The sequence below is a fragment of the Microcaecilia unicolor genome, chromosome 7 (genome assembly GCF_901765095.1).
Source record: "Microcaecilia unicolor chromosome 7, aMicUni1.1, whole genome shotgun sequence".
NCBI classification, from domain to species: domain Eukaryota; kingdom Metazoa; phylum Chordata; class Amphibia; order Gymnophiona; family Siphonopidae; genus Microcaecilia; species Microcaecilia unicolor.
This window is the reverse complement of record NC_044037.1, coordinates 277,192,924-277,207,284: the sequence shown is the minus strand read 5'-3', so window position 1 is coordinate 277,207,284 and position 14,361 is coordinate 277,192,924. Positions and strand designations below refer to the sequence as shown.

The 14,361-nt window shown below is 44.1% G+C and overlaps 2 protein-coding genes across 2 annotated transcripts in view; both read right to left on the bottom strand.

The window, feature by feature from the left end:
* Positions 1-14,361, bottom strand: part of HACD2 (3-hydroxyacyl-CoA dehydratase 2) — a 62,892-nt gene that overhangs the window by 43,326 nt on the left and 5,205 nt on the right. Inside the window, exon 2 of the mRNA XM_030208782.1 lies at positions 2,684-2,884. Within this exon, the coding sequence (XP_030064642.1) occupies positions 2,684-2,808 (125 nt within the window). The 5' untranslated portion in view covers positions 2,809-2,884. The remainder of the gene's footprint in view (positions 1-2,683; positions 2,885-14,361) is intronic.
* Positions 1-14,361, bottom strand: part of FAIM (Fas apoptotic inhibitory molecule) — a 123,854-nt gene that overhangs the window by 104,438 nt on the left and 5,055 nt on the right. The window lies entirely within an intron of this gene.

Here is a 14,361-nt window from a genome sequence, read left to right as displayed (position 1 = left end):
AGGCTGGTCAGAAGAGGCGGGGCACGACATGCCATCAGCGTCAGGCCGAAGCAAGCTGTAATAAGGTTGGTGTGCCGCTACCGGCAGCGATGGGCGATCTAAAGCACATTGGAGGGAGTGAGAGAGAGAGAGAGAGAGACGCTAATTATAGGGACTGCAGGGAGGGAGTGCGAGGGATAAACGGTGCATCGGGGGGGGATGAAAGAGAGAGAGAGACGCTTGCGGCTGGGGAGGCTTAGCCTCCCCAAGCCTCTTCTACCGGGCGCCTATGGGTACAAGCCTCTTGCCCAGTTAACTGGCACTGTGCAGGCCCCGAATATTCAGTGACACTTACCTAGATAATGTCGCTAATATCCCCTCTAACCAGTTAATCTATTGTGTGGGTGGTCTGAAGGCAGGTAAACTTTCAGCCACTTTCTGGATAGATAAACCAGGCAAATAAGACTGCACAAAAAGCAGTTCTATCTTTGTCTAGTCAAGCCTATCCAGGTCCTAGCTGAATATTTGTCAGGATCAAAGAGGTTTGATGAACAGGAGATGGGGTGATGTCACAAAGCTGAAGCCAGTCCACCCAAGGTGGTTTTTCATTCTCTCCAATGTAGCTGCCGTCATCTTGGTACACCCAAAACAATGTAATTGATAGGGTGACAAGTTCTGCCTACTAGTTTCAGGCCAAATAATGGGCCAAGTACACTCCTGCTGTCTCCTGCTCATCAAACCTCCTTCCTTGGTCAGGACCTAGATATAAGGGCATGTCACATGAGCTGCCTTAAAGAAGGCTTATGCAACAGGTCCCACTCTCCCAACCTCCTGATCCCAAAACATTTCCTCCTTCCCCCAACCCCTCAGATCCCATGCCGCCTCTGGATAAGATGTCTAGTAGAACAGGGACTCCTACCCCATCTTGGCTTTGAGTTCAAAATAGCCGCAATCCCTCCCCCCCCCCCCCCCCCCCCCCCCCCCCCCGAAAGCGATAGTAGTGAGCAGAGGGTCAATGAGCTGCAGATGAAGCCTTCAAAGTTTAGAAGTCTACCCAGAATGCAACCAAGCCACAAAAGCAAGGGCTGGTCACAGAGATATATGGCTAAGCCTATAGCTAGCACTCCAAGTGGGAAAGTCCTACAAGACGCCCAAGCTCCTGCCCCTCTTTGAACCCCGAGCTCTACTGGTAAGCAGTCCAGAAATTATTCAAGTGATGAGGGGAGGGGCACAGGAGGGAAGGAACATAGCATTGTGCATTGCTTCAAATCAAGTACTTTTTACCTTGTTTCTACAAAGTTTGTATGCTATTTTTCATACATATTATCAAGATATGACAATAAAAATAATGGGTGAAGGTTTCACACACTCAGGTACCTAAGATCTTTAATCATAATGCTTCTAATTTTCAGGTCCTACATTGCGACTTGTGTCAGTAGTGGATGCCCAATAAAATCATCAACAGTGAAAAAAAAATGTATTATAAAAAATTATGGAGCCATTTTACAAAGCTGTGGTAAGCAGTGTGCTTACCACAGCAAAAAAATGGCGTACCATGGGGTGCGCTGGGGTATCTGACGATAATTTTGGAATGTGCATGCTACTCATGCGCTAAAAAATAAAATGTATTTTTTTTTAGAAGTGAAGCATGTCTAGAGGTGGACAGTGGGTGTGTTCTGTGCTAAATCAGTTAGCGCACCTACATTGCCACATGTTAAACAATTAGCAAACCCTTACCATCTCTAAAATGGGTGGCAGTAAGGGCTCACATTCTAATCTGTTTTAATGGCCACGCGCTAATGGCAAAATTAGCACGCGACATTACTTCAAAACAGACAACCCTAATTGCAGATATTGGTCTTGCTATACAGAGAGAGAGAGACACACACTAGCACATCTACATCCCTCCCTTGAGAAAGCAGTGGAGCGAAACGGGTCCCCATCGGGAGATAAGAGAAAAGACGTGAGACCATCCAGCATTTAAAGCTAAGTCAAAGGAAGTTTTCTCTTTTTGAAAAGTTACCCGAATAAAATTTGAAGGAGGTTTCTTAGGTCGATGATGGCTTCAGCCTGAGATATGCCTTATGATTTATTCATGTATATGGGCAAGCTGGAACTTTGAGACCTTTTTCCTCCATAATTAAGTGAATCTCTCAGCACATGTGTAAATATATATAATTGCAGTCATTCTATTGTGTAAAATTAGCACGTGGCCATTAATAGAAAAAAACCCCAGGTAATTCTGTCATTTTACCCCAGCAGCAAAAATGGCCCAAGAGCATGGGAAAGAACTGCATAAGGGTGCACTAAGGCCACTTTTTACCACTGTTTGGTAAAAGGGCTCTTTATATGTGCAAAATACAATTTGCAGACCAATTTTGCAATGCCCGATGAATAAATGCTAGAACCATCCCTGACAGTCTGTATTTCATGCAATGGACTGCTTCACAGGGGCTACAATATTATGTAGATCACATTGTCTGCTGGGACAAATTTTCCATTTAGCTGTGGTATTTTTCTTCATCACAAATAACTGTTTTGTCAGAAAATATGTTAGCCTTAAAAAGGTAATTTAAAAAAAACAAAACAAAACCCCAAGACTTAGGGTTTTTTCCCCCCCCAGGATCAGTATAAAAGCTAGAACTGCACCAAGATCAGAGATTCCTTGCGCAAAATGTAAGATATTGCCAAAATAGTTTCTTACCCAGCTGTCATGACCACATTGTAAATTACCAAGTAAGCTGTTGCAACAGGACCCGGCCCTCTTCTTTTCCTTTGTCCTTCGTGCTCATTCACAGAGCTGCTGCTTCCAGTTGTAGACGCTGTCATGACTATTTCCTCAACAATCTATGGCAACCAGAATCCCCACAGTCAGCCAGTAAGATAAGGAATAAAAAAAGACCTTCTGAAAAACAAAAAAGAGCAATAGCAAATATTTTTTATTGCTTTCTGGAGAAAGGATGCCTGCCACAGGCAGTTCTTAGCATCGTACATTTTTTTCAGAGGTGTGGCTGAAGGCTGTTTAATGGGAATGTTTTTCAAGCTAGACCTGTCAAAATAGCTTTGGAAGCAATAAAGCAAAAAAGTTACTTACCTGTAAGCAGGTGTTCTCCAAGGGCAGTAGGACAAGTATACTTACATTTGGGTGATGTCATTCTAATGGACCCTGGTGTGGACACTGCCCAGATCTCTATACATTAAGAGGCTTTTGGCAGCGGCCCCACCGCGCATGCGCAAGTGCCTTCCCGTCCAATGTGCAAGCGTGGGACCCTCAATAACACACAATAGCTAGAAAAGAATTCAACTCCAAGGATATCTGTCCTGTTGGCCTTGGAGAACACCTGCTACAGGTAAGTAACTGCTTTCTCTGAGGACAAACAGAACAGCTGTATCCTTATATCTGGCACCAAAAACAACAGCAGGACAATAGAGTCTTACAACGGCGAAACAATCCTGAACCAACTAACCTGAAACCACATACAAAATGGTTGTGGAGATGCAGCCTGGAACGGAATAAAAATGGGCCTAGGAGGGTGGAGTTGGATTCTAGACACCAAACAAATTCTGCAGGACTGTCTGGCCAAACCTACTGTCGCATTGGGTATTCTGCTCAAGGAACTAATAAGATGTGAATGTGTGAACTGAAGACCACGTTGCAGCTCTGTATATCTCCTCAATGGAGGCTGACCTCAAGTGGGCTACCAATGCAGCCATGGTTATGGCGTGTTCCTCAAGAGTCAGCCCAGCCTGGGCTTAAGTAAAGGAGATGCAATTTAATAGATAATTGGATAAGGTGTGCTTAACCATGGCTGTCCTCATCTTGTTGGGATCAAAAGAAACAAAGCTGGGTGGACTGTCTATGGGCTTTAGGCCGCTCCAAATAGAAAGCTAAGGCTTACTTGTGGTCCAAGATATGCAGCGAACCTTTGTGAACAAATGTTGGCAGAATGACCAAATGGTTAAGATGGAACTCTGACACCACCTTAGGAAAGAACTTAGGATATGTGCAGAGAACTTCTGTGTTTTGATGAAATGTAGTGTAAAGTGGATCAACTACTGGGGCCTGAAACTCACTAACTCTGCAAGCTGAAGTGATCACCACCAAAAATAAGACCTTCCAGGTCAGTTACTTCAGATGGCAGGAGTCTAGTGGCTCAAAAGGAGCTTTTATCAGCTGGGTGAGGATGACGTTGAGATCCCAAGACACCGTGGTAGGTTTGACAGAGGGCTTTGTCAACATCAAACCTCACATGAAGTAAACTAGAGGCTGTACAGAGATGGACTTGCCCTCCACCAGATGGTGATAAGCACTAACTGCAAAGAGGTGAAACCATACAGAGTTGGTCTTTAAACTAGATTCAGAGGTGGAGGACTCCAGCAGTTTTTGTGTAGGACAAGATAGCAGATCTAGGACCTTGTCCTCACACCAGATGGCAAACCACCTCCGTTTAGATGTGTAACCCCTCTTAGTAGAATGTTTCCTGGAAGCCAGCAAAATCCTGGAGACACCCTCAGGCAGTTGCAAGTAGGCAAACTCTACACCCTCAACATCCAGGCCGTGAGGGCCAAAGTTTGGAAAATGAGATGCAGAAGGGACCCCTCGCTGGTCGGAAAAGTCCACCTTCTTCAGTACAACCTGCAAAGACAGAAGGGTCTCCCAGGTCATCTGTGCATCCTGGACAATCTTGTACAGAGGGACTGTCACAACATCTCTGGTTGGAGAATCAAACTCCAGGACTTGAAATAACTCAGCTCAACTTAAAGGGAATGGCATCCACCATTTCCTTGAAAAGAAGTGGGGTAAAGGTAACAGGTTCAGGCACAGACTTCCTTCCATCATCAGGTGGAGAGGAGTCCGAGGGTATGCTATGACTCCTTCTCTGAGAGGCAATCTAGCTCTTCCTCAGTCTCCCATGACTGGTCTGTGTCACTCAGCAAAACAGCCCCGATAGGACTCCTGAGGCTGCACCTGTCTTGGCCGACTGGAAGGGTGTCCAGGCCTTGGGGCTAGGTGCCTGCTCATCTCAACCTTGAGGGAGCTTCCTCTCCTGATGTTGAGTAGCACTGTACACAGAGAGGCACCAACACCTATACCTCTTGAGGAAATGGGGCTGGAGACCGCTCCACAGGCGATTCATGGACCTTGAGGCTGGAGTAACTGAGTGCTGTGGCTAGCGCAAGCGCCCTCAATGCCCAAGTACTTTGGAGCTGTAGCAAACCTGCTAACTCCTCAGCATGGCCCAGAATTGGTCATTGAGGACAGGCACAGTAAGGTTTGGGGCTGATGTCAGTGTGGAGACAGCCTACTGAATTGTCAGTGCCAAATTGGAACTGGGGTCTTGGCTGCACAGGGACTGAGGCAATGGCAGCAGTATACCAAGGGGGAGCAATTCTCTCGATGCCAATGCTTCTCGAGTGCTGGTGATGCCGAAGCCTCAGAGCTTCTGGCACCATACATCGAAGGGGACCAATGTCAATGCTTCTTGGCCTTTGCTTGATGCCCGACATCAGGGTCCCTCGGTGCAGATGAGGACGACATCGAATCACATATATCGTCAGTTTCAAGTCCAATGCAGATCGATCCCGGGGCCTCCTAGTAGTGTCCAATACCAAGGGAGATGGAAACCTCAATGCCAGTGCACTGTCAGTGTTGGATGGTGCTCTAGCAGCTATCGGGGGGGGGGGGGGGGGGGGTCAATGTTTCCAATGCCAATGGACCAGCCTTAGATCCAAAACGTTCCCTCTGGCAGGCCTGACGTGCTTTTTGTGTTCTTTTCTGCATTTTTAAACAGCAAACACAGTTAGAGGGATCATGGTCAGGCCCCAAGCACCCCACATACCAATTGTGGGGGTCAGTGCTAGATATCACCTGATTACATTGGGTGCATCTCTAGAAGCCATTGGGAGTCTTCTGGGGCATGTCAAAAAGAACAGCGGCTAAATCAATGGTGAAGCAAAAAAGGGGCTTACCTCAAACTGAGCTTGGTGCTCCAGCCCAAGAGGGCCTCAGGAGCCACACAAAAAAAAGAAACTTAAGAGCCAAAAACATTACAAAAATACAGGGAAAAAGGAATACTTTAAAAAAATAAAGAAAATATTTTTAAAAATGCCTGCACGGGAAGGCATAAACATGCAGTAAAAAAAAAGTCACTGAGGACATCAATGAGGCATCTTCCTAACTCCACGGAAAAAACTAGACTGAAGGTCCCACACTCACATGCATGGTGGGGCCGCTGCCAAAAGTTTCTTAAAGTTATAGAGTACTGGACAGAATCTGCACAGGACTCTGTTGGGATGACATCACCCAGATGTAAGGATACAACTGTCCTGCTTATCCTGAGAGGATAAAATTTATAATTATGTACATAAAAAGGTCTATTACTACTTTAGAACTTATTGGCAAAGAAGCACAGAACTTAAAAAAAAAAAAAAAAAAGGGTTAATAAGTATGTTCCAGTATTTCTACATAGCAGAATTTCACAGGTAACAAACATGGGACAGACAGCATGGAAAAAAAAATATCAAGACAAGGAGTGTGGTTAGTTCATGCTAATGTAGGTCTACCACCACTGCCTGAAAAATCTGGTTTACAGCAGCAATTAGCCATATCAATTTTAGGTTTAAAGGTCAGAGATCATAAGGATGATCCAGCAAAATGTGCTAGGACAGCAACTGCAAAACTAGTTATGCAATCCTGTAATACCTGTCTAACATCAATTCAAGAATGGGCTAAACACAACAAACTTTGCCTGAACCCAAGTAAAACCGAGCTTCGCTGGGTCCCTAACACAAGTGGACAGATACCTGACATCAAAATCTCTTTTGGGAAGTATGAACTCCCTCTCAAAATCACAAGTCAGGAACCTTGGAATACAGTTAGATTCAACACTTACTGATTCCCCAAATCCAAGCAACCTTCAAGAGCTGCTTCTACTATGTGCGACAGCTACGCTGTCTCTCTCTTTACATAGAGAAGGTAAATCTTATCCCAATTGCGCATGCCATGATATCAAGACTGGATTACTGCAATGCACTATACAATGGTCTGACTACGAAGGTCTGCACCAGGTCCAGTTGATTCAGAATGCAGCAGCAAGACTCCTAGAAGGTTGCAAGAGACGTGACCACATCACACCATTTTTGCAAAATCTTCATTGGCTACCAGTACAATAAAGGGCTAAAATTTAAACCTCTATGTCTGATCTTCAAGGCCCTTAAAGGAAATGGCCCCGAGTACCGGAAGAATAGGATGATCCTCTACACACCGCCAAGAATGCCAAGTCCTTGAGAGGACCTATCATTAACCACACCCTCCCCAAAAGACATTACACAATGTGATACCCGCAAGCGAGCCTTCTCCGGAGTAGCCCCCACACTCTGGAATGCACTGCCCGAAAGGCTCCGCTTAATACAAGACTATCTCTACTTCAGGAAGCAGGTGAAAGCTTGGCTCTTCAACCAGCCTTTAATGGAAGAAGTAACTTGTTAGTCTCACTCACACACACAAGGGGTGACACGGGTTGCACATTCTGCAGCAGGACATGTTCATCCACTCCTACCCTAGCTAATATTTAACCATCTCTCGGACCTCATGTGCAATTTTTTTTAAATTAGTCACCTTAATTTCTAATTCTTCTGACTCTCTTACCTATCTATATGTTCCATCTTCGCTTATACCCTTATCAATTAAAAATGTTCTATTACATATTGTGTTGACTTTATAAGCAGTATACTATGCCAAACTTTATGTTATTTGAATATTTTTACTGCTGTAATTGTCTATTGCTCATGTTTGATTTATTCTTACTGTACACTGCCTTGAGTGAATTCCTTCAAAAAGGCGGTAAATAAATCAAAATATGGAAAATACTAGTAAAGCTCTATTCCCTTGCCAACATAACTAAGCCCACCCAAGTTATTATGTGGGCAGTCTGTAAAACAATAGATCAGTATTAAAGGTTCATAATTTAGGCTAAACTGACTAACAATTCTTTCTCCTAATATGATGTGCTACTCGACTGAGGCATACTGCCTAGATCACCATGTTATGGGCAGCACAGAACCAAACTGAACTACTTGACTCCAGCATGGACCTCCCTCAGGAATTTGCTATTCAGCTTTCCTGTTTGTAAAGGATTCTGGACTTAATACTACAGCCTGGCTGTATAGGCCAAAGGTGAACAAATGCACTGCAGCTCTTCCTGCTACACAGAGCTCCCAACTAAGTCAAAACCGTGAAGTCCAGAACGAACTGTCATACCACATCAGATCGTTCATTCCTTGGATACCCACATGGAGAGCACCTGGAGATTGTATGGTCCTTCCAGCATCTACAATCATAAAGACTGTTAATAGAGGTTGTGGAGACAGTATTGGTTACTGAAACTTATTAATGGCTTTGCAGAAACAGAGACAAGGCCTGCACTTTCCATAACTAAGTATTTTGCTGTATTTAATTTTGCATTGCTTGGCATTCTACCACTGCATTTCCTATAGGCTTTGCCTAGGACATTTAAGGGCAATATTAGCTTCTTTTTTTTTTTTAAATATTTTTATTAGGCAAAATACACATATATCAAACGTTAACCAGCAAATGTTGCCACAAACATGTGTAAAAATTACGCAGTTTAGGCTCTGCATGAGTGGTAGATCCAATACTTCTTCCACACCTTCTGATAAACATCAAATCTATCCTTCACAGCATAGGATAAATTTTCCAGGCAAAGCAAGTTTCACCACTTGGGTAGCCCAGTGTTCAAAAGGAGCTGTTTTCCAAAAAGTGGCCATGGTACGGCATGCAGCATGAGGGCAAAATTAACTTCGGAGCTACCATTCTTACTGGTAAACCTGTATCCCACTGACTTTGCTACAGAGTGTAATATCCTGATTATCTACCCTTTGTTTCTGCTTCTCCCCACGAAAAGGCTTGAGTTTGAAGAATAAATATTGCCTGACTGAAGATCAGTCTATTTCTAAGAAGGCTGTAAAGTTTAGAGCTGTACCGAATAGCACATTTTACTATTCAGTCAAATATGAATAAGGGGCATTGAGCTTTAACAAATAATAAAAAGAAGCAACGTGAAAGAAGAGATCAAATGTTTATTTCAGGAGGATTTAGCACAGTAGAGCCCCCGATTATTCGTATTCGATTTTAACTCGCTATTCAGGTGAACACAAATAATATGTTCAGGGCACTATTCAGGTGTGAATTGAATACAGCCCTAATTATTATATAACTAGCAGTTGAGCCCGTAAAAACGGGCTGGTATTGGGGTTTTCCTTCCTTCCCTCTCCCTCCCCGCGAGGTTGCCACCGCTACCGTTCCCACCCCCCTAAGTCGCCGCCATCCCTCCACCCGGCCTGGGCCCTCTCTCTCTCCGCTACTAAACTAACACATCCATTCGCCGGAACGCAGCACGCACATCAGCTGAGCTGCCGTCGGCCCTTCCTTCTCTGCCTGTGTCCCGCCCTCCTGTGACGTAACATCAGCGAGGGCGGGACACAGGTAGGAAAGGAAGGCCGATGGCAGCTCAGCTGATGTGCATGCTGCGTTCCGGCGAATGGATGTGTAAGTTTAGTAGCGGAGAGAGGGCCCGGGCCGGGTGTGTGTGGAGGGGGGTAACAGTAGCGGTGACCTCGGGTGAGCGGGTGCGGTAACCTCGGCGGCGCAGTTTCCCTCTCTGTCCCGCCCTCGTCATCACGTATTGACGCGGGGGCGGGACAGAGAGGGAAGTCTCTACTGCGCATTTGCGAGTGAGTCGGTCACTCGCCGTTTATATGTTTGATTCTTCTAGTATTGGGTTAGTCAGAAACATTACTTTATGAAGTGCTGAGTCAGATCAGCTTGGTACATTAGTGCATTGGTACACTAGTGCTATTTGTCAACTCAGTCTTCGGGAAACACCTGGCCAGTTGGGTTTTCAGGATATCCACATGAGATAAATTTGTATGTGCTGCCTTTGTTGTGTGCATATCACTGTGAAAATCCTGAAAAACAGACTGGCTGGGTGTGCCAACGACAAGGTTGAGAACCACTGATCTAAGATATCTTATTAGTAGCTTAGGAATTATATAATATGTAAATCATTAATCAGTGTATGATTTTTGCTTTTACCATGTAATAATTTTATTTTTATTGGATTCTTGATATACCACCTTTCTGCGCTGAATTATTGAAGGGAGCAGGCAGTACTTGGATATCTTGGAGGACCCTGAATAGGTAGGAGGTCACTGAAAGGCTCATACACTCCAATAGGGACCCTGCTGGATCCCCGCAGACCTGGAGGGGATTCCTATGGGATTCCCATGGGCTCCGTGTGATTCCTGCGAACCCCATACCCATGCACCTCTTGACTACGGCATACCTGGGGAGCAGCTGCGGCACACTGATTGAAAAGCTATGAACACAAATTTATCATATCCAAGACTTATATCACTCATACTGCTATACCAGATAGCACAAGAGAGTACTATACTTTTTTCTTTTTTTTTTTTTTTTTTACTGTAAGCAACACTGATGCTATTTTTGGGAGCTGAGAGCTACTGCATTTAGGAGTCCTTTTACTAAGCTGCACTAAAAAGTGACCAGTGCTGGTGTCAGTGTGTGGGTTTTCCACATGCTGCGGCCACTTTTAGTGTGGCAGTAAAATGGTCACCATGCTATATTTTATTGAAATGGCCACATATGGCTGGACCAGGGAAATGTCCCCTTCCAGTATTAGTCGCAGGAGCAATTCAGTTCTCCGTCCACCCCCATTTCTTAGTCATAGGCAGCTCCTTGTGACTCTGGGCAAGTCACTTAACCCGCCATTGCCCCAGTTACAAATAAGTACCTGTATATAATATGTAAGCCGCATTGAGCCTGCCATGAGTGGGAAAGCGCCACAAATGTAACTGGTCCTGGGGAACTGAGGAACTGAGTTCGATTCCCACTTCAGGCACAGGCAGCTCCTTGTGACTCTGGGCAAGTCACTTAACCCTCCATTGCCCCATGTAAGCCGCACTGAGCCTGCCATGAGTGGGAAAGCGCAGGGTACAAATGTAACAAAAATAAAATAGATACTATTGGAGATTCTACATGGAATGTTGCTACTATTGGAGATTCTACATGGAATGTTGCTATTCCACTAGCAACATTCCATGTAGAAGGCTGCGCAGGCTTCTGTTTCTGTGAGTCTGGACATCAGACTCACAGAAGCAGAAGCCTGCGCCGCCACATTGGTGATCTGCAAGGGCCGACTTCTACATGGAATGTTGCTAGTGGAATAGCAACATTCCATGTAGAATCTCAAATAGTAGCAACAGTGGAGGAGTGGCCTAGTGGTTAGGGTGGTGGACTTTGGTCCTGGGGAACTGAGGAACTGAGTTCGATTCCCACTTCAGGCACAGGCAGCTCCTTGTGACTCTGGGCAAGTCACTTAACCCTCCATTGCCCCATGTAAGCCGCATTGAGCCTGCCATGAGTGGGAAAGCGCGGGGTACAAATGTAACGAAAAAATAAAATAAATAAGAACCTTGTGTCAATGCCTTCTAGCATTGAAGACTATATTCTGCACTTTCCATTTTAATTGCAATATGGCGAGGTACCTTCCCTGTAGAGCTCTTAAGCTGCTGAGTGCAACTATTGCATTGAAAAGTGCTTTAGGAGTGAACAGAAAATGTCACTTGTCTGCTTCAGATTCTAATTTCAGCTGCTATTTGGTCACTATGGAAATATTCACAGCAGTTGCTACAATTTAGAACAGGAACAAGGCAACCCTTGCTTGACTTTCTAGGCTGATTCATTCTCATTTTCTCTCATTCTGTGTGGAGGACAATAAATCCAACCTTTAGCTATTTGTTACTGCTGATTTACTGAATGTTCTAATAACCTTAACCTCTGAAACTATTTTTTTTGTTGGAGCAAAATGTACACTTTTGTAATGGACTGTATACCTTAGTGGTAACACAACAATGAACTACAAAGCAGAGGAATCATTCCTTAAAGAGACACTTGTTCAGAACAAGACATCACCAAACAAGGATAAAATGTCATTCTTACAAATATCTATTGTAGCCCACAAGACACCTACAAACTCATGTCTAAAAACTGTGCAATTTAAACTTTTGTAATGATTTTATATAATATGTTTTTAAAATTGGGGTTGGCGAAACAGAGCTATATATGAAATGTAAAACAGAATGGGGTAGAATAATTTCATTTTATGTCATAAGATGAAAAGGTTTGGGGTAGGATCTTAATATAATCAAAATACTGTATTTTCACCCTTCCTATTTTATTTAACATAGCATAGTAAATGACGGCAAATAAAGACCTGTACAGTCCATCTAGTCTGCCCAACAATATAAACTCATTTTTCATGGTATGTGATACTTTATACCAGAGTTTGATTTGTCCATGCCATTCTCAGGGCATAGACCGTAGACGTCTGCTCAGCACTGGTCTTCTACTAAAACGTCAAAACCCCTTAAAATTTACACTACAGCCCAGCCATATTTATTCAGTCACGATCAGGGCGTAGACCATAGAAGTCTGCCCAGCACCGGTTTTGCTTCCCAATTACTGATGTCGCCACCAGATTACTACTACTACTACTACTATTTAGCATTTCTATAGCGCTACAAGGCATACGCAGCGCTGCACAAACATAGAAGAAAGACAGTCCCTGCTCAAAGAGCTTACAATCTAATAGACAAAAAATAAAGTAAGCAAATCAAATCAATTATTGTGTACAGGAAGGAGGAAGGTAGGTGGAGGCGAGTGGTTACAAGTGGTTACGAGTCAAAAGCAATGTTAAAGAGGTGGGCTTTCAGTCTAGATTTAAAGGTGGCCAAGGATGGGGCAAGACGTAGGGGCTCAGGAAGTTTATTCCAGGCGTAGGGTGCAGCAAGACAGAAGGCGCGAAGTCTGGAGTTGGCAGTGGTGGAGAAGGGAACAGATAAGAAGGATTTAAACATGGAGCGGAGTGCACGGGAAGGGGTGTAGGGAAGGACGAGTGTGGAGAGGTACTGGGGAGCAGCAGAGTGAGTACATTTATAGGTTAGTAGAAGAAGTTTGAACAGGATGCGAAAACAGATAGGGAGCCAGTGAAGCGACTTGAGGAGAGGGGTAGTATGAGTAAAGCGACCCTGGCGGAAGACGAGACGGGCAGCAGAGTTTTGAACCGATTGGAGAGGTGAGAGGTGACTAAGTGGGAGGCCAGCAAGAAGCAGATTGCAGTAGTCTAAACGAGAGGTGACAAGGGTGTGGATGAGGGTTTTGGTAGAGTGCTCGGAATCTCTGCTAAGATTCCGTGGATCCATGCCTTCTAAACAGGATTCATTTGTGTTTATCCCACGCATGTTTGAATTCCACTACCATTTTCATCTCCACCACCTCCCACGGGAGGGCATTCCAAGTATCTGCCACTCTCTCCGTGAAAAAATACTTCCTGACATTTTTCTTGAGTCTGCCCCCCTTCAATCTCATTTCATGTCCTCTAGTTCTACCGCCTTCCCATCTCCGAAAAAGGTTTGTTTGCGGGTTAACACCTTTCAAATATTTGAACGTCTGTATCATGTCACCCCTGTTTCTCCTTTCCTCCAAGGTATACGTGTTCAGGTCAGCAAGTCTCTTCTCGCACAGTTTGCAACGCAAATCCCATACCATTTTTGTAGCTTTTTCTTTTGCACCACTTCCAGTCTTTTTACATCTTTAGCAAGATACGGCCTCCAAAACTGAACCCAATACTCCAAGTGGGGCCTCACCAACGACTTGTAGAGGGGCATCAACACCTCCTTTCTTCTGCTGGTTATACCCCTCTCTATGCAGCCTAGCATCCGCCTTGTCACATTTTCTTCACCTTTAGATCCTCAGACATTTATATCCCGCATTACCTCAAGCAAGTTCAGGCTTGATGTGGCTAACAACAAACATTTGCAAAAAGCACAATACAGTTTTTAGTCACTCAACTCCTTTTTGGGTCTTCAAGAGGCATAAAGAAATTCATTGTCTTATTGATTAAAAACAAAACAGAAAAACAAGAAAAGCATCCTCACTAGATGCCTATATGCCTTGACTATACGTGGGTAGAAAGGCTGGATGTTAAGTTGGAACATAGCTTTGGCAAGGTTTGTTCTATAAACCACTGGTGAAGTAAAAATAAATACATCTAAAACACGGTATTCTCAAAAGTTGCAATAGAATCAGGTTACATGGCGGCATAATCTTGAGTAATATGGATGCATACATGGTGGTAAAATGAATGTGAATGTTAGTGATGAACTAAGTTACCAAATGTGGATGAGGTTTGACCAAATATAGCAAATGTTTGTGAACATTTCTGTGGATGAAGGAAATGTACATCTTCTAAAATGTATCACCGATATATGGTTTACTATTGC